General features: G+C 48.2%; 4 protein-coding genes and 1 long non-coding RNA gene across 5 annotated transcripts in view; 4 read left to right on the forward strand and 1 right to left on the reverse strand.

Moving 5' to 3' along the window:
• The first annotated feature begins 3,580 nt into the window (after positions 1-3,580).
• On the forward strand, positions 3,581-6,970 carry HOXA7 (homeobox A7). The gene is made up of 2 exons (XM_069772833.1): positions 3,581-4,091; positions 5,170-6,970. Exons 1-2 carry the CDS (start codon positions 3,716-3,718, stop codon positions 5,451-5,453), a joined length of 660 nt encoding a protein of 219 aa, XP_069628934.1. The 5' UTR covers positions 3,581-3,715; the 3' UTR covers positions 5,454-6,970.
• On the reverse strand, positions 6,956-9,673 carry LOC138682370 (uncharacterized). The gene is made up of 2 exons (XR_011322467.1): positions 9,578-9,673; positions 6,956-8,282 (listed from the first exon to the last, which is right to left on the reverse strand). It is a non-coding gene; the product is annotated as an uncharacterized lncRNA (long non-coding RNA).
• Positions 8,070-24,816, forward strand: part of HOXA3 (homeobox A3) — a 45,314-nt gene continuing 28,567 nt past the window's right edge. The window contains exons 1-2 of the mRNA XM_069772703.1: positions 8,070-8,289; positions 20,470-20,574. The gene's annotated coding sequence lies outside the window, so the exon portion shown is untranslated. The remainder of the gene's footprint in view (positions 8,290-20,469; positions 20,575-24,816) is intronic.
• HOXA6 (homeobox A6) lies at positions 12,690-14,871 on the forward strand. Its single transcript, XM_069772821.1, has 2 exons — positions 12,690-13,125; positions 14,563-14,871. The coding sequence occupies exons 1-2, from the start codon at positions 12,690-12,692 to the stop codon at positions 14,820-14,822; spliced, it is 696 nt and encodes a 231-aa protein (XP_069628922.1). The 3' UTR covers positions 14,823-14,871.
• On the forward strand, positions 16,329-19,604 carry HOXA5 (homeobox A5). The gene is made up of 2 exons (XM_069772795.1): positions 16,329-17,555; positions 18,532-19,604. The coding sequence occupies exons 1-2, from the start codon at positions 16,994-16,996 to the stop codon at positions 18,780-18,782; spliced, it is 813 nt and encodes a 270-aa protein (XP_069628896.1). The 5' UTR covers positions 16,329-16,993; the 3' UTR covers positions 18,783-19,604.

A 24,816-nucleotide genomic window follows, 5' to 3' on the forward strand; every position in this document is an offset into this window, starting at 1 on the left:
GTGCCCCGCTGCCAGCGGGCGCCGTTAGGGTGGCGTTTACCGCCTGGCCGCGCTCGGTGCTCCCGCGGCAAAAGTAGAGCTCGCTCTTCACCGACGACGTACCCTGCATTTATTATTCTCAAAACACCGAGTCGGTTCCTAGCAGCTCATAGAGACGGATGGGGCCCGGGCACTGAGCTGCCCGCCCCTCTTTCCCTTGCCCCAAACCTTCGCCCTTCCCTGGCGAGGCTCTGAGCTTGCGAGCGGGCTGTCCTCATCTCCCGAAGGGCTGGTGAGAAATGAAATGTTTGGAGGACAGGGGGGGATTGCAGGCTCCGGACAGGATGGAAGAGGCTCTCCCCGGATCGGCCCGGCAGGAGAGCCCCCGAAGAGCTTCACCCGAAGAGCGGGGGGCGAAGCGGGGGGGTTTCCAGTGCCCTTCTCCACCCCGCGTAGCTGGACACGCAGCCGGGCGGGGGAACGGCAGCGCCGCAAATCTCTCGTTTGAAAATTATTTACCGGCGAGTGAAATTCCTCAACAGCTGTCTTTGGTACAAATAAAAAGCCCTGCTCGCGTCCCCAGCAATTTCGGCTCTGTGGGACCCGTTGTAATTATATGATACAGATGCGAGCAGGCTGATGCTCTGCAAACTTGACGTGTCTCTCAAAGTCATTCTTAACTTCTCCTCGCCTTCTATTTTGATTTCCTCGAGTCGTTTGCGTATTTTTTTTCGTTTTGCTTTTGTTGGCTTTCGCGTCTCGAGAATGAGGCTGAGAGGGGAATTGTGGAGTGTTTTCAGATGGCACTTGCCAAAAGAGAGGGGGGAAAAGTAATTGGAAGGAAATAAAGGCAGGAGGAAAGGAAGCATAAAATGTGGGCTGAAGTACGAACGGTGTATTTTTCAAGATTAAGCCAGACAAGTAAACAAATCGCTGCATAGTACTCCGTAACAGAACTACTTTCTCGGCGTTTTATTTACATTTCCTTAAATCAAAGCCAATCTCTCTCTATCGAAATTCAGCATCGGGAAGGAATGTCAGCGCTGAGCTGTTTTTTCCACGCACTGTTTCAAAGATCCAGTTCTTTCTAGGGATAAAGAGTAACAGCCACTCCCCGCTTTCTAACAAGAGCCTTCCTATCAAATGTTTGTCTATAATGGCATTGCTAAACTTATGATGATTAATTATTTTTTTTCCTTGGGCAGTAAAATTATATTGAAATTAAAAAGTGTTTATGCGTCGTCATCCTAAGTAATAACTTGGCACAGTACGCTCCATTATAATCGTGGATAAATTACGGCGCGAACAGTTTCCAAAACAAGAAAATCTTCTCTAGTATGAACCACATCAAGATACTGCTTAATACACGAGCCATAATCATGTAGTGCTCCCAGGTCGCTTATAACTTATGAGCGCCGTTTTATCACTACCTTTTACTTCCCGGAAAAGCTCAGAAGGCAAAGAGAGGTAGTCCAGCGCTCACACGAAAAAAATAAATGCAGTGCATCCCGCCTAGAGGATTATTTTTAAAGCGTGTGAGAATATTGCGGTGACCAAAACCTTGCAATCTGCCCCCGTTCGCCGGTTCCTCAACTGGAAAAAAATACATTCAAATGAAAAGTGCATTATCAGGCACGGGGATGCAGCCCGGTTTTGTGTGCGACAGAACGAGAGATTTCAGAGGCTGTTTCAGAGGCAGCGTTATGCCTAACGCGCAGAGGATGGGGGAAATAAATAAGGTGGCCGGGACCCATGTCTGGGGGTCCTTTTAAGATTAATTCAGTGAAGACTTTTTGAGAAATCTTAAGGGTTGGCAGGGAAAAAAGCTGAAAGCAAAATATAAAATAATAATAAAAAAAGGTGGCGGCAGTAAACACACACACGCAAAGGAAAATACATAAACGTGCATATTGTACAGAATGAGAGAGCTCGAAATACAACCACCCAGCTAATCTATTCGGTCCTACGCTATCCATATTTAAGTCTAGACATTGGTTATATTTGCTGTTTCTTTCTTCTTGCATCTTGGTATGTTGTCACCAGAGGAGCAATTTATTGGTCTAATGTCATCTACTTCAGCCTCTTTGATCTTCTTGGTCGTCGTCTTGTTTGCATCGCATTCGTTTAACTTCTTGGGCCTTTATTCCTTTCCAGCAGCCTCTTCTGCCGGCGTGTTCCCACATCGCGATTGCGACCGCAGGGATATTGTCTAATATTGGCGAATTGGAAGAAATAACCGAAGGGGGCTCTTTCGCCAGCTTCTCCCTTACGCCTGCGAGTAACAACTGCATTTTCGCTTACTTAACGCTTGGCAAATATCTACATACAGCGGCCACATTTGCGTGCTCTGAAGCACCAATATCTCAGGGATCTGGCTTTAGAGAATTTACTTGCTTCTGTCAGTAACCTATATTCATGGGGCTGCAATAACCGCGCATAAAGAGTCCCAAAGGGTGCGCGCGCGCGCGTGAGTGTGTGTGTGAGTGTGTGTGAGTGTTTGTGTGTGTTGGAGGTGTGCGGGGCGGGGGGGGTAGAGGGTGTCCCACGTTTACAAAACGTAAAGTTTAGGGTCCGTGCGAAATATCGCCAAGAACAATTTTAACTGGTGAGAAAGTCTTTGTACACGGGGCACCAAACTATAATTGAAAGGAGAATTTCCGGGGCAATTCCATTGTGCTCCTTCCAGTTTATGATGTGCAATACAGGCAGGCAGTAAAAGCTGTCTTTACCAGGACTCCCCGTCTGAGGGAAGGAAACTCATTTTACGATCCGTTTAAAGGAAGGGCACGGTGCAGCATCCTCAATGGAGAGCCATTCGCATTGTTGGGGAGCCCAGTGTTTAGAAAAGCAGCAACGCTCCCCGTCATCCGAGCGTACCGCTGCCGCCTCACGCTTAGGACGGTAAGGTAGGTAGGACGGAAAGGTGAAAGGGGCATCAAACGGGCGGCTGAGATTTGAAGCCATTTGCAGGCGATTTCTTCAAGTCGGAGGGGGTGGGTTTATTTTGTTGGGTTTTTTTTTTTCTTTCGGAGGCGCTCAGAAAGTTGGGTCCTCGCTTTTTTTTCCCTCATTTTTGGTGTTCCCCCCCCCACCAGGGAGAGTGACTGTGGGGTTTTTTCCTGGGGGGGGACGGGGGACACGACGGACGGACACCGGCGCGTCTCACTCCGGGGGGCGCTTCATTTTCAAGGCTCGGGCAGCCCTGCAGTGCCGGCGGGGGCCGGGCGTGGCGGGGCCCGGCGGCCGGGCTTTACCCCCCTGCCCCCCCCGCGCTTATTTTCCTTGCGGAAAAGCAACGCGAGGGTGACCGGCAGCCTCCTTTAAAGTTCGTTTTTTATTTTCCTTCATTTTTCGCAGCGCCCCCCCCGCTCCGCCTGAAGGACCACATGGTGCGTGCGTGTGTGTCCGTGTCCCCACTCCCCGCGGCGGCGCCGTCGGGGGGCGAGGGGGCGGCGGCGGCTGGAGGGCGCTGCCGGGCGCGGCGGCGGCGGCGGCGGCGGCGGCGGCGTCCCCGGCCCGTCCATGGCCGGGCACCGGCGGGCCGCGGCCGGCACCACCTGTGAGGCGGGCGGGGATTGGCGGGCGGCGTCATATGACCGGTCACGTGCTCGAGGCAGCTCAGTCCAAAAGAAAATGGGGTTTGGTGTAAATCTGGGGGTGTAATGTTATCATATATCACGCTACCTCGTAAAACCGACACTGAAGCCTGCCGGACAACAAATCACAGGTCAAAATTATGAGCTCTTCGTATTATGTGAATGCGCTTTTTAGCAAATATACGGCGGGGGCTTCTCTTTTCCAAAATGCAGAGCCTACTTCTTGCTCCTTTGCAAGCAACTCCCAGAGAAGCGGCTATGGACCAGGCGCGGGTGCCTTCGCCTCCTCCATGCCCGGCTTGTACAATGTGAACAGTACCATATATCAAAGCCCGTTCTCTTCCGGATACAGCCTGGGCTCTGATGCCTACAACCTGCATTGTTCCTCTTTTGATCAGAACATTCCCGTCCTCTGCAATGAGCTAACCAAACCCAGCTGTGAGAAAGCGGAGGAAAGCAACCTGCACAACCAGGCTGAGCCTAATTTCCGGATATACCCCTGGATGAGGTCTTCAGGTAGGGGCGAGCGGAGAGGGCTCGGAGCCGTGGCAGCCAGGCAAAGCGTGTCGCCAGAATTACTGTCAGCACAGCCTTTATGGTTTTAATTATAGCCGAGGCGCCATTGCGTAGAAAGCCCGTGGCATTGTATGTAAATGAGTATCATAAAACTTTTTATTGCCCAATTAATGGGTTCTAGCCTCGTAAATTTATTTAACTCCATTTGCTATGGAATTTTAGCGTTGAGCTGATTTGCGCTGTTTGCTATAGAAATGTGGAGAGTTGGCTGCGGGCTCCCAGAGCCCCCACGGGTAAGCGTCTCCCCTGCCCTCTGCCGAAGTTGGGCAAAAAAAAAAAAAAATCCCGCTCGCTGGGGAAGGCGGAGGGGAGAGGGGCGTTCAGGAGCGGGGGACGGACTGCTGAGGACTTTGCCAGCCCACGTTGCCGAGACGTGCCACTCTCGTGTCCCCCCCCTGCCCTTTCCACGGAGATAAGGATCTATAGAAATGTTCTAAACAGGAAAACGTGGCGGGAGGGGGGGGGGGGTTGGGGGGGGGCGCTGGGGGCGAGAGTGTGTGAAAAAGGAGAGCTCTCTTCTGGAGCTAAGTACGATGTATTGTTTACGATCCGGGCGGGGTGGGGTGGAGGGGTGGAGGGAGCCCCCGACATGAAAAATAAAATAAATACGGCCCAGCCTTCCAGCTTTTTATTTCCCCTTGCGAAACGCGAAAGTCTGGAAGGTTTTAGGGAAATACATGGCCTGGGGGGAAAGTTCCTCCTCCCAAAAGCAATTTCCTCCCCCACCTCCTCTCCTGAATGCTTTCTCTCCACTTTTTCTAGGTCTCGAGCAACTTAATTTTTGCCTTGCCTGAGCAGGGCAGGACGTGTGGCTGAAATGTCTTTGTTAGGGCAAAGTGGGGGGGCGGGTGGAAGTGAGAGAAGGGGATCATTCACTCTCGCTCGGCCGCTTTTTGTTTGTTTGTTCGTTTATTTAAAAATAATAATTATTATTATTAAAAAAAAAAACCAAACTAAACTGAGAAAACTTTCCACCTCTATTCTTGCCTAACTCCTGGCCGTGTGTGCGTGCTTTCAGGTCCAGATAGGAAGCGAGGGCGCCAGACCTACACCCGCTACCAGACCCTGGAACTGGAGAAGGAATTCCACTTCAATCGTTATCTGACTCGGCGGCGGAGGATAGAGATCGCCCATGCCCTCTGCCTGACGGAGAGGCAGATCAAAATCTGGTTCCAAAACCGGAGGATGAAGTGGAAGAAGGAGCACAAGGAGGAGAGCTCCAGCACCCCGGCTCCCAACGAGCCCACATCAGCAGCAGCCTCTGTCGAGAAAGTGGAAGAAGACGAGGAGGAGGAGGACTAAGGAGTCCCACTCGAGGAAGCGATCTCTTAGTATAATGTATGCACATGACAGTTGGAAAAGCTCCCTTTAAAAGAAAAAAAAAAAAAAGGAGAGAGACACTTTTTATTTAAAAAAAAGAAAAATTCATTTCCCTTTATTAATCATCTTGCAAGCGAGTGTTTGCAAACATGAAAACGTTTCTTGGGGTGGTTTTCCAGCCTTCTCTCCACTCTCTCGTACTCCCCAAACCCGCCCTGTGCCGAACCTTTCGGTGATATCTCCTAAGAGCATCCTACAATCATTTGTTTTTTCGTTTACCCAAACCTGGGTGGGTTTGTCCAGGGGACATTTCAGTGGGAGAAATGCTGCTTGCACAGATAGTAAACCGTGACCTTCCGAAGTAACTACCTGACTCAATAGTCCCAATCATGTGTAAAGGGGAAAGTGCATTAGGCTCATATTAAGAAAAACTACCTAATTTTGAATAAGTAGCTCTGCACTTCTCTTTTTTTTCTTTTTTTTAATTATTGTTATAAAAGTATCATAACTAACAGCTACACTAACAAAAGGTTAAACAGCAAGTAAGGGGGAAAAAAAAGATCTTCCACAAACCACTACAATCTACAGCAATGATTTGTACTACCTATTTTCCAGACTACCTATATATCTTGCTCCGCCTACCTATCTTCGAAAGTATACTGTATTTTAGTAGTCAAAAGAAGATAACATTACTAATGTGAATCGCTAAATGCTTTTAGAAATGTAAGTGTAGTCTTTCGAAAAGCACGCATCAATAGCTTTGGTATAGAATTTGGTACCGAAAAGGCTGAATATATTTAAATTTAAAATAATATATTTATTCCAAAGCAATTATAAATGAAAACCATATGCTGCAATGTATCTTTGTTCTCGATTCTTTACTATTCCGAGTGAGGAAGCAAACACACGCCAATATTGTACAAAGCGGTTTAATATCTCCCGTTGGCTTCTACCTTCGTCTGCCTCTGCTAAAGGCCGTTTTCTTATTCTAGGCTGATCTTACTTAATATAGCGGAAAGTGTTCTTTGAAAAGTGAATTTAAATGACCATGTAACCACCTTTAAAAAATCCCTGTTTGTCCTGATTATCCGAACGTGTTAATATGTAATACCGTGACTTTTCCTACAATAGCAGATACTGTATATTTGGACGATTTTTTTTTTTTTTGTCATTTATATTCGTCTTGGAGCTCATTTGTAAGATCATGTCATAAATTGGGAAGTATGTAATTAATTTGGAAACTTTGTAGCATGATGTACTGTTAAGAACTCTGTATAAATCCGTCTTGAAGGTTTGGCTAAAGTTTATTCAAAAATTGTATGTTACAATGTGTTTCGATGTGTTCGTTGTGAACATTTGGATATGCCGTGTAAGTATTGGAAGTGGAAAAAAAAAAAATGTCTGTGAACTCTCTTTGGAAGTGATACCGTGTACAAGTATCTCCCACGATAAATGTGTTTTATGTTACACAGAAAATAAATATGCTTGTTGACAATGAATTGTGTTTCTTTATTAGGGAAACAGTTCGAAGGAAGCATCAAAAAATAATTTACACAGACAAATAAAGAAATTAGGCCACATAAATCTTTTTTTTTTTCTTTTTCCGTAATCAGAAGGGAAAAAAATTTCCAAGGTGATGAATTGATAGGAATCAGTCAATTTCTCTATCTCCACTTTGTGATTTTTTTTTTCCTTAGCGCAGTTGATTAATAAAGCGGAAAGCCATCTTTATGGGAGGGCTCCCTTCCACCGTGTTCCCGTGTCCTCTTGCAATCATAACCCCAGTCCAGGCGGCTAGCGATCAAGCCGAAATCGCATGCAGTGGAATAATATTTTGTAATGAACATAAAGTGCCATGCGAAACTTCCAAGTGTAAATGATCTGGTCGGGTACGTGTGTAGTTTGTGCGTGCGGCTTTCGGGGGGCGGGGGGCATCGGTGTGACATTAAAAAGAGGAAAAGTCGCCCCGCTTTAGAAAAATGTACCATTTTTGCCAGGTACCACGTAATGTCAAGGAGATCTAATATTTTCGATCTTTTTTAAAAATTAAAAAAAAAAAAAGCAACCACAAAAAAACACAAAGCACAAAAAAAAAAAAACCCAAACCCAAAAACCTCGCCCGAAATGTCCCTTTATTCGGCCGAGTAAATACAGGTAGAAGCAGAGCATCATTTGCGCAGAAGTTCCCTTTTTCTACTACACTCCGTTCCTGGTCAACGTACTAATTGTAATTTTAATAAAATTAGTACAAACTCCAGGTCTTTTAAAAAACTCCAGGGCTGCCTCTGTGGTAAGATGGCGCCTCTCTAAGACCTGCCTCTTCTTAGTGATGAGGAAAAGGCCATAAATCCGTTGTTGTTTATGAAAATTTACAACTTTGCAATACAACTTTATGAGTTGTTCGGTTTTTCCATTGGTCGTTGTCGGTCATGTGGATGGTAACCGTGAACATGAACTTTTTTATAATTTCCCTTGCGAGAATAGAGCCGCATTCTTTTGCTGAGCTCTGTCCTGCTTCGGATCTCTCTGGCTTTCAATCCCCATTTCATTTGTTCTTTGTAAGGCAATAGTGAACAAAGTGTGCGGAGGTTCGGCATAAGCAGCCGCCTAGAACACAGATCCGGGATGGCAATTTCCAGTTCCCCCGCTGGAAGGTGTGGCATATTGGATTCAAAGCACTGGCGTGGCAGATTTTCAACTTGCAACCTGGCTAATTTCCTGCTTCTTCTGGCACCAAAAGGAGGGCGATTCGTCTCCTGTGCAGCCAAAGCGACAGCTGTCAAAGTCGCAGGGGCTCCTGTGAGCCAGAACCTAAAAGGTGAGAAATGTATATGACACTACCGTAAGCAGGGAAACATGGCTTAATACGTTTAAATATTAGACATGTGCAATTAAACCAAATGGAAATGTTACCGGCCAAAAATAGAGGTGGCTGCAGCTCAGTTGATTTCGACTTAACCGGTGCATGCAATAATATGCCTAAATAAAATGTCTACTTTCTACTATTTAGCAAGGAAGCCGTGGATTTTTTTTTTTTTTCACGAAGTTTATTTCTGTTTGCATTTGCCAGGGGGTTGCTGTGACATTCAGGTTATTTTCTAAGAATTGAGGTTTACAGTATCAATCCGAGGGGATTTTTTTTTTTCCAGCGCGAGGGGGAGAAAAAAATTAAAACCCCCAACATTAATTTATTTCGCAGCATTAACTTAAAGTTCATTTGCGGCCGCTGAAATGCAGATGTAGTTTATTTTTTACTATTTCAGAAAAAAAACCCAAAACCCAACAATCCAAAAACCACCAGTCAGCACAACGTCTCCTGGCTCCCCTGGCATGTCCAGGAGGAAGGTTATTTCTAGCCGGGGGGGAAACAGCGCGAATGTGGCTTTGATTTTCTTTATCAGATCAAGCGCTGCCTGCAAAATCCCCATGCCCCGCGCCGTGGGTCCCTCGGAACAGCGTTGTTCCCGGCGCTTTCCGGCGTGGGTAGCTTGCGCGCCCCGGCTGCGCGGGGTGGGCTCGGCGGCGGCGAAACCGATTTCAGCGCCGGAGACGGAGCTTTTTTCCACCCTTTCTCTTCTCGTTGTGACTGTTACGGTGCGGCGCTGGGGCGGGGGGAGCGGCGGCTGGCGGGCCGGTGCCCCGCGGTGTGTGCCGGCGAGGCGGGGAGGGGGTGGTGGCGGGGTGGGGGGTGGGGGTGATGGGGGGGGGGAGCGGGGCCCCGGGGACGGTGCCCCCGAGACCCCCCGCCGCCGCCCGGCTTCGCTCCCGCCTCCTCATTGCGAATGAGCGGCTCGGAGCGCGTTAAGCGTTGGCCCCGGCTCTGGTTGTGCTGCCGGGCTGATAAAGCATTGCATTTGCATTGCATTGCGGTATCCGCCGGACTGGAGCTGCAGCGAGCGCCGGATTATTTATTGCGGGGCGGCGGGTGCTCAGTGCTGCCACGGCGTGGCGGAACGGCGGAGGCGGGCGCGGAGCGGCCCCCGCAGCCCCCGGGAAGGGCAGCGCTGGGAGCCTGCGCTGCTCGGGGCAACCCCCCAGAAAAGACACCCCCACACACACCCGAAAAGGGGAAGGAAAAAAAGGCGAAGAAAATAAATCCGGCCTACCTCTTTCTACGGGAGCATCCGAGCTCGCCCCCGGGCAAGATATTCCGGCAGGACGGGCTCTGCCCCCTCCCCTTCCCCTCCGCTTGTACCTCGGTGTGTGTCAACTGTAAAATATCACAGTGGGAGCTGGCTGGGGAGGACCCGCCCGCGTCCCCCGGCCAGGCTCCCCATACCCCGCCAGTCTAAACAACGGTTCGCCTTGCCCAAACTGTTTGGATTAGGAGCTATTAGTTAAAGGCTGGTTTTGGTGACGCTGCCGAGCACGAGAAGGATTTGTAAGTGGTTTTATATAGGAGGAGAAGGAGGCTTTTAAGCTTGAGAGGGGAACTGCCCCCGCACCTGCATCCGAGGGTGGCTGGGGTTGCCGGCCGGGTGTTCGGAGGGAGGAGGAAGGCGAAGTGTTTGGTGGAGGAGGTGCTGAGGGTGCGGGGAATTCCGAAAACAAATAAAAGGCGGATGAAATACACGGGTATCGCAAAGTGTGACCTTGTTGCGGTGGCAAAATGCAGCGGCTGGCTTTCTGCTTTCCGGGGCGGGGGGGGGAGGGAATGGTGAAGGGAAACTGCTGCGAAATGTGTCCGGGCAGGGCATTTCCCCGGCAGAGCTGGGGGGTAACAGATTATTGTAATTCGGGGTTTTCTGGGGGTAGGGGGAGGAGCGGAGAGGACGCCTGAATGTGACTGAAGCGGAGATTGCAGTGCAGATTGTTTAGCTGTCACTGTAACTACTCTAACACGACCCAGCCAGGCAAACGTGCATGTTTCATTCCTTTTAATAGCGTGGGATCAACGAAGAAATGTTTTCGCTGCCTGCGGTCGGGCTTTCGACAGTTCGGTTTGGACGCGAATAATAACTTGAAAAAGAGGAAAGAAACAAAAAGAAAAAGAGAGGAGAAAAGAAATCAGTCTGTAACCGATGCTATAAAATGTAAATATAACTAAGCCTGGTGCGATGTTTTTATTTTGGTCTCTGTGTGATGGATTCAAACAAAAGACCGTCTGGCCACAACTTTTTAAAGTAAGGCCGGTGGGTTTCGCTTACCCCGAGTATTCATTTTTCACGGTGCGTTTTCGTTCTGACCTATGTCGGCGAAAATCTGCTCTTTTCAAAACCTCTTTGTATTTAACGTGCTGTGTGCTTGTTTGCTGGCGTTCCCTCCTTTTTTTAAACTCTATTCGCACTGAGTAAAAAAAACTTTTTTTCTGGAGAAGGCTGGCTTTCAAGAAATACACGTTTCTGAAATGACCTCCCAAAGCATGCAGCTAGCGAGCTGTAATTCTATCAGGTGTGTTTATGGATTAGCCGGGCTGAAGCGGTTAAGGAAGTTGGGGGGGGGGGAGGAAAAAATTGGAGGCAATCAACATCTGAATGTGAAAGTCCAGCTGAGACTGTGAACAATACAAACTATTGTGGAGAGATGTTTTAACTCACTACTGTTTTATAGGTATCGTAATCTGCCCCCGGAAATGAGACAAATAGTCTCCCAACAACAACAAAACTCTCCTTTGAAAGCTACTTTAGGAAACGGGGCTCGTACGCATGTCACTTTCCGTCAGAGCGCGTTTAAAATTAGGCTATTCAATCTGTTGTAATGGGCACGGATTATGAGTAAACACAGCTCGCAATGAACAACCTCATGTTATCTCCAGGAGCTGCAGGGTTACGGCTGAATTAAAAGCTCCTCAGCGAATTTCATCAGCACTGTTACCGTCCCTGCCCTGGGCCAAGAATTATATTTCCGCTATAGGGTAACTGCCATGTTGAAAAATGAAGGTGGAAATGTTTGTTTCGTGTATTATTTTTTTCCCCTCTTAAAGACACACATCCGCGTTCAATCAAATTATTCGGAGCAACAACGAAACCGATTGGCTTCTGCTGACTCATTAGCGGGGCTGTATTAATTAGGAATAGTCCTACTGGCTCGTTTTTGAATCTGAATGTTTGATTCCCTCGGCTCGACTCTGGCGGGGGGGACCCGGGGAGAAGAGACACGTGGAACTTTCTCTGGGCTGCTCGGGGGGCGCCGGGAGCCCGCCCAGCCCTGCCCGGGGCCTTCTCGGACACTTGGTGCAAGCCGAAAATCCCCCCTCCCCAGAAGGCCACCGCTTCCTGCCCCAGCCACAACCTCCGCCTTAATTAGGGAGTGTTCATTAAGATACGAGACCTCTTCCACGCAGGACGCATTAGCGTCTCTCACAAAAGCCGGGTTCGGCGCCGAGGCCGGCTCCCCGAGCTCCGAAGAGAAGCCTCAGCGGAGGGGCGATTTCCGAAAAAAAAACCCCCCAAAAAACCCAAAACCGAAAAAAAGCCCCAAACCAAAAAAACCAAACCCCAACAAAAAAACCCCAAACAAAATCGCCTAAAAACCCGTGGATGCGGTTGTGGCATCGCGGTGGGAAAACGGAGAGAGGCCGGGCCGCGCCCCCCCTCCCGGCGCCGCGCGGCCCTCCGCTCCCCCCTTTCACGTGCTCCCTCCGCTCCAAACTTTCCCCCCCCGCAGCACCCGCCGCCGCCGCCGCCACCTCCCTCCTCCTCCTCCTCCTCCTCCTCCTCCGCGGCCGAGCCGGGGGCTGCTGGCCCACCCCGCCCGCGGGGCTGCGCGGGTCCCTCGGGGGCGACGCGCCTGTCCTGGGGCCGCCAACTTTTAAAGGCGCCCCCCCCGTCCCCCCCCTGCAGCCGCGGGGCGGGGGGGGTGGGTGCGGGGGGTGTCCCCCCGTCCGCCGCTGTCGCGCTGCCCGCTCCTGCCGGGAATTATTACTGTTACTGTTATTACTGGGATGTTTTTTCCCCCGGAGGGGCGGCGCCGCCCCGGGGGCGCGGCCGGTCCCCGCGGCGTGGCGTGGCGTGGCGCGGCGCGGCGCGGGGCTGCGCGGGGCGGCGCGGCGCGGCGGGGCCGGGGCTGCCGGTAAGTTGGCGGCGCGGTGGCGGCGGCCCCGGGGGAGCGGGCGCCGCGCGCGCTCCCATTGGCCGCCCCGCCGTCAGCTGCTCCTATTTTCTGCTGTCGCTTTTGGCGCTCGGCCATCCAGAAACAAACCACTTCGATGACTCCTAATAGTTATCGCCAGATGTACTAATACACAACAAATCACGGTCCGGGAGAGGGGGAGAGCAAATGAGTTCCTATTTCGTGAATCCCACTTTCCCGGGGAGCCTGCCCGGGGGCCAGGACTCTTTCCTCGGGCAGATCCCCCTTTACCCGGCGGGCTACGATGCTCTCAGGCATTTTCCGGCTTCGTACGGGGCAAGCAGCCTGCAGGACAAGACTTACACCTCACCTTGTTTCTACCAACAGTCCAACACCGTCATTGCTTGCAATCGGGCTTCCTATGAGTACGGAGCCTCTTGTTTTTATTCGGACAAGGAAATTAGTAGCGCCTCTCCCTCCGGCAGCGGCAAACAGAGGGGGCCCGGGGACTACCTGCACTTTTCTCCCGACCAACAGTACAAATCCAGCGGCGGGCAAGCCAAAATTGTAAATGACGAAGGCACCGACCGGAAGTACACGAGCCCTGTTTACCCCTGGATGCAGCGGATGAACTCCTGCGCTGGTAAGGCATTTCATGCAATCGGGGGTGGGGGGGTGGGCGAGGAAGGAAAAGTTTCTTTCCCCAGGATTTTTTTTTTTTTTTTTTTTTTTTGGTTCTTAGATAAAGTCCAGACTGCCGGAGAGAAGCGGTTCCTGCAGGGCAGTGCGTAACACGAAACCTTCCCAGGTTATTTTAGACCTGGCACGTTGGCACCCTGGGAACGGTGGCCGAGAGCCCAGCTTGTGGGTTCACTGGCGAAAGTTACCGGGGAATCCTTAAGAAGCAGGCAAAAAAAAAAAAAAAAAGAAAAGAAAAAAGGAGAAAAAACCCAGCAGAGCAGTTTTCCCACTCTCCTAAAGCCACCCCAAAGCCTCTGCTCTGCTTCTTCATTGTCACAGAGCGATGCAGGGAATATGCCCTCTGTACGGGGGATCCAATGCATTTGTGGCACATTCCTCCTCGCCCCCCTCCCCCAGCTCATTAGCCTGTGAGTATTGGATATTGAGAGCACGTTTCTGGGGCCGTGGGCGCACTTCCATGGCATCGGGGATTTTCGCTGACTTACGAGTGAACTTCACGTAATTGAACTATTCTGTCCAGGAGTGGTGCTGGGGGGGGGGGGGGGGCGGACGGGACACGGTTGTGTTGGGGTGGCACTTCTTTTTAATAGTCCCATATTAAGACGTTTACTTCCAATGTTTGCTAACGACTCCTCTCCTCTCCCCTCCTCCCGAGTTTACGTTTGCTGGACTGTGAGTCGCATTTCTTTTTCGGAAAGTTAAACTTTTAGCAAGACCATTCTGATGCTGCTTTGCATTCGAAGGCAATAAATTCCAGAGCAAATGGCAAAGGCTATTCTATGATCTTTAGCTGATGTCTATAATTATAGTTAAATTACAGACCCTCTGTAGTCACAGCCATGGCAATAGAACGTGTTTGTGTCAACACACCCGCATATGCGTGCACACACACACACGCACACACACACGCGTGCAGCTCCCCGGATCGCACGTGTGTGTGTGTGAGCGTGTGTGTGAGCGTGTGTGAGCGTGTGTGCGCGCGTGTGTGTGTGCGTGTGTGCGCGCAGAGGCTCTCAGCACGCCGAGGGCAGACACTGCTCAGAGATTCACACGGGTGCTACCTACTCCACTTTCCCTAGGTCCACCTTAAAGCCTCTTCGTACCCCAGTTACCCCACCACCATAAGCACGCTGCACATCCGCATTTACAGCTGGTCAGGCAGGAGAAAAGGAAAAGAGGGACACACACACACACACACACACACACACAAAAAGCCTCCAGGAAACCAGAGCAGGCTCCCCCCCCGCCGCCCCTTCCCCCCCCCCCCCCCCATCCCTTGATTGTGCCTGCAAAAAGAGGCAGAATATACTAACCGCTCTTTCTGGTCTGAAATCACTGGGCCCTGTCCAATGCGATCGTTTTGTCTTTACTTCTACAGGTACAGTATATGGAACTCATGGGAGACGAGGGAGGCAAACTTACACCAGATACCAAACGCTAGAGTTAGAGAAGGAATTTCATTTTAACAGATACTTAACCCGAAGACGACGTATTGAGATTGCAAACGCTCTCTGCCTTACTGAACGCCAGATTAAAATATGGTTTCAAAACAGGCGGATGAAATGGAAAAAGGAAAACAAATTCATAAATTCCACACAGCCCAGCAGCGAAGAAACAGAGGAAAAGTCAGGGGAGTAGAACCACGTTTAATAAACGCTACCAGGCCTTTCCTTAGCGCTTACTATTACTATTATTATTTACCTTGTGTTCCTTCTGCTACAAAAATCCTATAGGTTTGTCACAGTCTATTAATTCCCCAAAGGCTTGGTTAAAAGATGTACATTTGCAATCATCTGTGGCTTGCTTTAATATATGTGGAAGTCCTAGCTTTCGAGCTACAGGCATGTATGTATATAACCACCTTTCCAAAGCATAGATGGCGTTGCTTAAAGTGTTAGAGAAATGGCCCAGATTTTTAAATATTTGAGGTGAGCATCTGTGTGTGGGTGAGTGTCCCTGGCGTGCCTGTGTGAGAAGAGATAAGCGAGTGATTTTTTTTTTTTTTTTTAATTAGGAAGGTTCATATTGTAGAAATACGAGAGATTTTAGAAAATCCTGGGTTTATGTTTTTTTGCTAACTCCCGCTACGTCGGGCCGTCTCATTATGCTGTGTTTGGGAGCTTACAGTCTGCAGGGGAGAAAAAAAAGTTTTACGCATGTATAAGATATTTAAATAGCAAAAAGAGGAAAAATCCTTTTAAAAAATCGTTGTATAAAACCCCGGGTATAAACTTGCAGTTAAAACGAAGATGAATTGCAGGGAGATTTTTTAAATGCCGCTGAACTGCTTAATCTGCACTACTAGTATTAAAGTAAAAACTCGGTGTTAAACTTCAGGGGAAGTGAGGGAAGAGGTTTCGGAGCGGGTGAATTTCTGTGGTTCCCGTTGAGCTTACGCTGAGGTTTCAGTGAGCTCAGCTCTACACTGAAGGGGCTTTGAATTATGGACTACATTTCTTGGGGCTTGGGTCGATCTTTCTTTCTTTTTTTTCCCCACTTTCCTTTTTTTTTTTTAATATTAAAAGAACAGTGTCTGTCACATTAACTCGGGGATCTTCTTCCCCGCTTTTGTGGTATCTTAATTCACATTCGCATTTCTTAGCACTGGAAAAAAAAAAAAAAAAGATACTCTAAAGGAAAGTAGCTGCCAAAAAATGCTTCCACTTGGAGTTCTGTATAAGTAAAATAAGCGCAGCGAAAATATTGATTAATATATACGTTCTGTCTCTCTGTATTATATTGTGTGTGCGTGAGTGTGCGTGTGAAGCTGTGTACAAATACACTTGTATACGCATCCAGGCTCTTTTGTTCGGAAGGCAGCGCATTTTGGGCTACCGCGGTAGAGATTTTAAAAGCCAAATCTGGAAAGTACTAATGCAAAATGGCTACCGCCGCATTTAGAGTTTTGTTGTTTTGGGTTTTTGTCCGAGAGGCGGAAAAATAACGGCGGCCGTGAAGCCGCCTGGAATTTGAGCCCCTAGTTGGGCAAACGCTGCACGATATTTATCTTTCCTAGGTACCTGCCATTTCACATCGGCAGGACCCGGGTGCCTCTCGAAACCTCCGGCACGGGAAGAAGGCGGGGGGGGGGGGTGGTGGGAATTACACGTGCATATACATATATATGCATATGTATACACGTAGAAGGGGCACAAGCGTGGCCGGCGTGCGAGGATGGGTCGCGCAGGATCTGTGACCTGGCGTGAATAAGCCTCGCCCGGAGGAGAAAGCGGGCACAAAGCGGAGCGCTGGCTGCACGCAGGGCTCCCCGGCGGCCGCGGCGGGGGAGCAAGCCCCGCCGGCCCGGCGGCCTGGCCGCTCGCTCCCGCGGCCGCCGGCGGCGGCGGGCGCGGCGACGGCGGCGCGCCCGCTCCGCGCCTCGCCTCGCCTCGCCGCGCCTCTCCGCGCCGCTCCGCGCCGCTCCGCGCCGCCGTCGGGGGCCGTCACCCCGGGCCGACCCCGCGGAGCCGCCGCCATCCCCCGCGCCGCCAGCGGGTGGCGCTGGAGGCCGGCGGACGGGCGGGCGGCGGCGGCGGCGGCGCGCGGCGGCGGCGCGCCCCGGGCCGCCCGCGCCCTCCCAGCTCCCCCACCAGTGCACGAGTTTACCTCTAGAGGTCATCAGGCAGGATTTACGACTGGACAACAAAAGCACGTGATGTGAAGCCGTACCCCATATTTGGGTGCCTACGTAGGAGGGAACCAAGTACATGTCCCAGTCATTTCCATAATTCATCATAAATTGTGCAAGGGTGCTATAGACGCACAAAACGACCAAGAGCCACAAATCAAGCACACATATCAAAAAACAAATGAGCTCTTATTTTGTAAACTCATTTTGCGGTCGCTATCCAAATGGCCCGGACTACCAGTTACATAATTATGGAGATCACAGCTCGGTGAGCGAGCAATACAGGGACTCCGCCAGCATGCACTCCGGCAGGTACGGATACGGCTACAATGGCATGGACCTCAGCGTCGGGCGCTCTGCTTCCACCCACTTTGGTGCCAATGAGAGACCCCGCAGTTACCCGGCCAACACCACCTCTGCCTCGACAGAGCCCAGGTACAACCAGCCCGCGACGTCTTCCCACTCGCCTCCCCCTGACCCTCTGCCCTGCACCGCCGTGGCCGGTTCGCCTGTCAGCGAGAGTCACCACGGGGTGAAAAACTCCCTCGCCAACTCCACCAGCACTTCGTCCAATTCCAGCAGCAACACGCACATCAGCAGGGACGGGGTTGGCACCTCGTCTGGGACTGAGGAAGACACTCCAGCGAGCAGCGAGCAGGCAAGTGCCCCGACCGACCAAAGCACAGCCCAGCCTTCACAGCCCCAGATCTACCCCTGGATGCGAAAACTGCACATAAGTCATGGTAAAGCAAATACCCTCTTCTTTCTTTTATTTCTCTGGAGGAAAAGGAGGGTTTAATGGAAACCGGGTGGCTCCGCCGAGCAAGGTCGGGGAGAGGGGGAGAGGAGGGCGTGCGAGCGGGCAGCCGCCGCGCACGGCGCAACTCTGCTCGCAGGGAAGCACGCTCCCTTCTCCGGGCGAGTCCCCCCCGAAAGCAAAAACCGCCCGGCCCCCAAAACACAGCCCGCCCGGCTCCCAGCGCCGGCCCCGGCGGGCAGCGGGGGAGCAGAAAGCGCCTTCCCGAAGGGGGATCGGGAGCAGAGGCTGCTCCCGGCTCTCCTCTGCGAGGGGGATCCTCCAGTGGGAACGGCGCGGCTGAGCCCATTTATTTTGCCGAGCCGTATTAAAAAGAGAATAGGAGAGGGCGAGGAGGGCAGTTTTCACTGCCGGGAAGCCGGGGGGGAGGCGGGGGGGGGGAGGCGAGTCGCCCCAAACTCCGGGGAGAGGGCTTGAGGGGCGCGGGGAAGCGGAGCAACTTTCAGCCCCCTGTACCTGCCCTGCCCTCGCTGCTGGGGGAGCAGCCGGGGGCTCGCTGCCTCCCAGAGCCTTCCCCAGCTCAGCCGTGGGAAAGGGCTGCACGCTTCAGCTTTGCTCTCCCAGCGCTCAAAACCCAGCTAACAGCAGAGGCATCCTCCAAACCAGCTTCTCTGGGGGAGGCGGGGGGGGGGGGGGGATCAGCCTTCCAAAAAAAAAAAAAAAATTCAATTTAAAAAATCGAACCCCAAATCCAAGCGAAAACTTACCGAGATCACCAAATCCCCCTCCCCCAAGCCTTTCCTAAAAGGGGCTGGAGGGAGAAACTTGTTGAGCGTTTATCCAAACCAGAAACAAAACCAAGCAGGACTGAGAATAACGGTCCTGGTCGCTGGTAGCTGCAATAAGACACGAAGGCTCCGAGTGGCTGCTGAGAATCTAAATCATGTACTTTTCTCTTCCAGACAACATAGGGGGACCAGAAGGGAAAAGGGCTCGGACTGCTTACACCCGCTATCAGACCTTGGAGCTGGAAAAGGAATTTCACTTCAATAGATACCTGACCCGCAGAAGAAGGATTGAAATAGCACATGCTCTTTGCCTCTCAGAGAGACAAATAAAGATCTGGTTCCAAAACAGGAGAATGAAATGGAAAAAGGATAATAAGCTGAAAAGTATGAGCATGGCAGCTGCAGGAGGGGCATTCCGTCCCTAAGCGTTTGATCAATTAAAAGTACTGAGCAGTATTAGCTGACCCTGCGTCTCATGTCAGTACTAAGTTGACTTTCTAAAACTTCCTTGTGTTACTTCTGTGAAGAAACCCTGTTCTTGTCGCCCTTATTCATCTTTTAATCATGAGCCTGTTTATTACCATTCTCTCGCGTGTATAAGTAGATCTGCTTTTATCGTACATTTCTTTGTCTTGAATGGCTTTGTCTTGAAAAAAATAATAGATGTTTTAACTTATTTATATGAAGCGAGCTGTGTTACTTGAAGTAACTGTTAAAACAAAACAAAACTGAACAAAAAAGGACAAAAAAAAAAGAAGGTAAAAAAAAAGGAGAGAGAGAAAGAAACCCTCCCCCGGTTTAGTACAAATGTTATGTGTTGCACTCAACCTGCTTAACTGTGCATGTGTGGTCAAGTGTTAATGTCTGTATAGCTCCAAGCTGTTAAAAATATTTTTATTCAAACTACCTATATAATTCCTGTGTAATTAATGCTGTTGTAGAGGTGAAATGATGAAATCAACTGAACTTGTCCTACGTGTAGTGAATAGTGAATCTGTGACGAAAACTGTGATTCCAAGCAGTATGTCCTTGCTGTGCCTTTGTATATGACTCTTTGCACGAACTCTTAGAAGTGGCTCTTATTAAGCGCAGCTTCTGTGATGTATGTTTTTTGTGAACAAAGTTACAAATATAGTCAAAGTCTGGCTGTTTGAGCAAACTGTGATCAGCTTTTTTTTTTTTTTGTATTTGTTTTTAAAAAAAAACTGACTGGAAATCAACAAAAAAAATAAACTTTCTATTGTAAAGTTTTCGTGACCTGGTTTGTGCAAAGCAAGAAGTTGTGCTTCCTGATTTGCCTCTGAAAAAACATTAACCCGTGCAGAGTTTTTAATAATATTTTACCTGGCTCCTGCTGCACGTTGCAAATGGTAGATGCTGCGATTGTCCGCTACCAGTATTTTTAATTGAAAGTTTGACCGTAAGTTCCTCCTTACTGGTTTCTCACTAGGTGCAAAGCTGCATCGCAGGACCACAATCAACACCCTTTGTGGGTGAATCAACTGTTAGTTGTTTGCTGATGGTTGGGAAAGAAAAAAAAAAAAAAAAAAAGTGCTTTGTTAAAACACGCTGCTAACTCCAAGACGTGTTTGCATCGCTCTAGAATTTCTCCTGTGGTTTCATTAAGTATATTTGCAGGACAGCCACGTCCGAGCCCTCTGTGTCTATTAGTAACCCTCGCTAGCCACATTCCCACTTTTCAGCCTTTAAAGATTTTTGGGTTTCTTCGCTACGATTAGTTTGCTATAAACGTAATGTTACTTACCCCATCAGAGCTTGAATGGTTAACTCTTCTGAGCTTCTAAGAGCAACTAAAGATTTGCACATTTACTCACTGGTTACATTGATGCCTTCCCTTAAAAGTTATAAAACAGTAAACTTTATAAGCCCCAGTTCCGGCTATATGACATTTGGGTGCCAAATGAATAGGGTTTTGTCTATGAATTAGATCGTAAAATCATCCATAGCACAGACAGATAGGCTCACTGGCTATAAAAAGTCACGTGGTGCCATTAAAGTAAGTTTTATGGTTTTGGGGAGTTGACATCCAACATTATATACCACATAACATATAATCTCACTGACGCTGGACTTCATTTGACTCTTTTGCAGGCTACGTGTGCCTCCTGGCCATTCAAATTGTCAGGTTTAGGGACAGAAGTATCCAAACCACAAGTTCTCAATACTGTATGAAAAATGGCTCCTTGCAAGTCAAAGGTAAGTTTTGTGCACAAGTTCCTTAAAGTTTATTTGTACAGTGGGGAAGCTGAGGCTCCCGCTCGCTCTCGCTGCCTCTCGCCTCTCTCTTTCTTTCTCTTTCTCTTTCCCTTCCTCTCCGCCTGGAGCTTTTCAGGACGGTCCCACCGAGCCCAAGAGGCAGGATCAACCCCTAATGATCCAGGTTGCGCTGCAAATCCCCCCATCCCTTCACTCGTAGCAGCTAGCTCTCTATTTTAACGATCAAATCAAAGTAAACCACAATAAGCGACTTTGGCAGAGATGGATTTTGGGGCCTAGCTTTAATCACTTTGACTACCGCAGAAGATAATTACTTCCTTTGCTCCAATAGACTCTTCAAGTTTGGAGAGGTTTTGTTTAGCAAAGAGTAGTTACTGCAGGCGATTAAAAAAAGGAGAAACAAAATAGATAGGGCTTGATATTATCTGGGCAGTGTCTTATGTAGGCATGATAGAGTTGGAGGCGTGCTGATATGGTAATAATCTTTGGATTGGTGAAATATGTCGCACATCAGAGCTAGTAGTAAAATGGCACAGATTGTACTGCAGCGCTTAAGATTCCTATATTCTGCATCGGGTTGTGCAGAAAGCTTTAGCTATGTATATAGGTCCATCTGCGAGCGCGTAGTGTGTTTCGGGGATGCGCATTTATAACGTTGCTGTAACTTTTTCCAGATCCTATATGTAACTGCATAAATATAAATATATTTAAATTATGTGTGTGTGCATGCATGTACAAATCGATGTATATGCCTGCATAAAGCCGTGCACATGCATACGTGTGTCTAATATTGGTGTATTTATGTATACAAAGGGTGTGTACGCGTGTATAGATATATATGTTCCTGTGACTTTTTTTTTTTTAAAGCGAACCAATTGACTGTAACTTGTAGCATTAATACAGGAGACTACAGGTCATTAGAGTGCTGCAAATTATGAAATACGGGTTTGGTTTATTGAAGATTGTAAATATCCCCCTAGCTCTGCTCTCTCCCTCTCTGCCTTATATTGCTGGCTGCCATTGTGGGGTAGGCCCCAGCTGCGTGTTTACTTCAACATTCTTTTTATTTAAGTGGACTGTTCTCACTAGAGTGTGATTACTCAGCAATAAACTTTATGGCCGGATTTCACTTTAGTCTTTGAATTTCCAGGACTTGAATGAAAGGGTGAAAGGAACTCTTGTCTTTCTCTTGGTAGCATTAAGGCCTGATCCTTACCCTCAGAGCTGTTACTTAGGCGAGTGATCTTGGGGGGTGCAGACCGACTAGTTGGGGGCTAGGGAAGAGATTTGAGAATTGCCTCCAAAAAAAATACACACACACACACACACACACATATAAAATCTCCAAACCGGCTGTGAGTATCTCTTTCTTTGCTCAGGTTTGGAGTAGTAGGGATACAGCAGACTGCATTGTTTTCCTTCATGTGTCATAAAGTCGGGTTTGCAAAAGAATGGGGTGGTTTGATACGAGCTGGGAGATGGGCTTTGTTTTATTTCGCTAGTGCTATCCCGTTTGAATATTGTGGTTTAGGCTGTATCTGTTACTGTGAGCAAAAATAAGAGAAAGACACAGTGGTACAGGAGGGTAAGGTTGTTGTGTACCTCTGCAAGGTCTGCACATTGCCGATTGATCCCTATTTTTAATTCATTTGCCTTTAATGTTAAAGAAACGGTAATACGTAAGGTTGACTCAGCTCAAAGATCTCACAGTTTTACAAATATTTAACATTTAGAGTCAACCCCCTGTGTAAGATAAATGGAGTCCGAAGCCTTTGTGTCTCTGTATCCTTCCTATGAACATTAAACAAACACATATGCATGTACTTTATATTAAAAAAAAAATGGGAAAGGCTTTAAAAGTGCATATCCAAACGCACATTTGAAAATCATTTCCGTAATAAACAGCTGGAGATTTTATAGTACACTAGCTGTCACATTTTCGTCAACAGGAATACCAGAAAGTTATATATGATAGGCATGTATTATATTATATTATATGCTATAAAATTTTATAGTTTGAGGCAAAGGCATGAAAACCCTTTAAAAGTTTGGGCTTCATTTATATATGGGTGCTTTTCCAAGGAAAATCCTTCTCTTGTAAACGGGAATGATACTAGACACAAACCATTCACAATTACTCAATATTCAACAACACCGCGTTATTTGAATTATCTGGTTAATATACAAACACGCACAACCATTTGACTAATATTTTAGGAACCTGGATATCATCGCGGATTGTAATTTTTCATTGTCTACAGCGAAAAGGTTTGCTACTACATATTTTCACATTTTTTAATGTGGCTTCTGGAGCATTTTCCACGTAAAGCAGTGCACAGAGATTCAGGAACTACGGAAAAGAAAAACATCCCCCAACCCACAAGCATATAAACCGCCCGTACTGCAAGAAACTCTTACAACAAAAGAAAGTTAGCTAGAAATGACAACTTCTCCATATTTGTGGCCCTGCCCTGTCCTAAGCAGGACAGTTGAAGCCATTCAAATCCAGAAGTGCATTAAGATTTTCTGATCCGCTTTGAAATTTGAAATTCAAACAACCCCAGACTGCCGAACTCTACCAAAATATTCCCAGGTTCTAATTGTTTTCCGAGGGAAAATGTCATGGAGAATAATCGCTGGGAATCAGGAGAGAGGTCTTATCTGCGCACATTATTTTTTCTGCTGTGTTTGGGGGATTAATGCGTGCGAGTTTGTTTTACTTTAGGCATGGCAAGTGGCGTTCTGCGCATTGAAATACAGTTTACCTAATCGTTTGAAAGGAATACTTGAGTGTAGTGTGTCATGTCTAAGCGTAAGGCCAATTAAAGATCAGGCAACTCTCTTAATGTGTGTAAGCAGTGACTTTGCAAGGCATAACTTTCTCTAAACCAGAAGTGTAACAATCCGATGGAAAGTCATCCGTAAATTACAGCTCTGCAGCCTTGTCTAAACCCTGCAAACGCCCTAATTGCAGAACATTACGGGGAAATTATTATTCTGCCATTTCCTTACATTTAATAAGAGTGTATCTGTGGAAGGGTGACAATAGAGTGGTTTGCAATCTGCTCCATGGGAAATTGAATGGAACAGATCATGAGAGGCGGATCAGGAGGTTTCGATTTCAAACTCTGGATACTGGAGCAATGCCTTTTCCCTCCCCGCAAATACAGATTTAACGCATTAAATGCAGACATAAGTAAATCTCCTGACGAAGTTAAGGCAATCGCTTTGCTTTCTTAGCTCTTTCTCTTTCCTGCCCTTAAAATCTCCCCGATTTGTTGCAAGAGTTGCTAGCCAGAGTGCAGAAACACAGCTCCCACAGCCGCCTGCTCATCTCTGAAAATATTATCCCTTTCAAATTAAAGCATCCTCACTAATGTCTCTCTGGAAGGCAAATACTCATGGACCATCACAGTCACATGTTCCTGTAGCTACACGCACAAACAATATCAAATCTGACATAGAGAGCGTGTAAAATTTACAAGGATTTCGCCTTATAGCACGCATAAGGAATCTTTCCTATATCCCCTCCCCAAAAAAATGTCTTTTCAATAATAATATTTGCTATGAAGGTTATTGGGTAATTATTGCAATTTTGTGGAACAGTCCTTGCTTGAGGTGAAGTCTGTCTCTGGATAACAAATGGCAGCCCGTGCAGTTCACTGCCAGGTTAAGTAAATGCAGAAAAGATAAATCTGCACACCCTAGGAATCACCAGCAGAGCTCGCTTTAGACCAAGTTCACAGTCAACTCGTTTGCCTAGACAAGGCTTCGCAAACAATTAGAGTTGTTTCTTTATGTTAAAATCAAGGAGAAATTACTAAGACCCTCGCAGCAGAGAGCTGCAGCTTTTCCCCCAACGCTCGTAGCTACATTCCTTCCAACCTCACGCCCAGAACTTACCCAGCATTTCACCTGCAATTGTAACCATATAGCGCCTTTGAGTAACAGGCTTCCCTCCAACGCTGCCGAAAGGCTGTGCAAACTGATCTAACAGCACTTTACAAAGCTGCGAGATTAAAGAAAAGAAAAGGGGAACAACAACAAAAAAAAGCAATAATTAAAAATGCAAAAGTATCCGATTTCTCAACAGCAAGAAGAAGGAAAAAGAAAAAAAAAAAGCCCTTAGAAAGCTGGGGGAAACGGCAGAACTATTGAAACAAACAGTGCGAGTGTCTTACTCCTAAAAGAAGCTGCATAGCTTTTGTATATCTTTGTGGT

The sequence above is a fragment of the Haliaeetus albicilla genome, chromosome 2 (genome assembly GCF_947461875.1).
Source record: "Haliaeetus albicilla chromosome 2, bHalAlb1.1, whole genome shotgun sequence".
Classification (NCBI taxonomy): domain Eukaryota; kingdom Metazoa; phylum Chordata; class Aves; order Accipitriformes; family Accipitridae; genus Haliaeetus; species Haliaeetus albicilla.

Excerpts from the sequence above, each read along its gene's own strand:
- HOXA7 (XM_069772833.1), top strand. The coding sequence starts at position 3,716 with ATGAGCTCTTCGTATTATGTGAATGCGCTTTTTAGCAAATATACGGCG. Across the intron at positions 4,092-5,169 it reads CCCCTGGATGAGGTCTTCAG|GTCCAGATAGGAAGCGAGGG; the intron begins GTAGGGGCGAGC and ends GCGTGCTTTCAG.
- HOXA5 (XM_069772795.1), top strand. The coding sequence starts at position 16,994 with ATGAGCTCTTATTTTGTAAACTCATTTTGCGGTCGCTATCCAAATGGC. Across the intron at positions 17,556-18,531 it reads AAAACTGCACATAAGTCATG|ACAACATAGGGGGACCAGAA; the intron begins GTAAAGCAAATA and ends TTTCTCTTCCAG.
- HOXA6 (XM_069772821.1), top strand. The coding sequence starts at position 12,690 with ATGAGTTCCTATTTCGTGAATCCCACTTTCCCGGGGAGCCTGCCCGGG. Across the intron at positions 13,126-14,562 it reads GCGGATGAACTCCTGCGCTG|GTACAGTATATGGAACTCAT; the intron begins GTAAGGCATTTC and ends TTACTTCTACAG.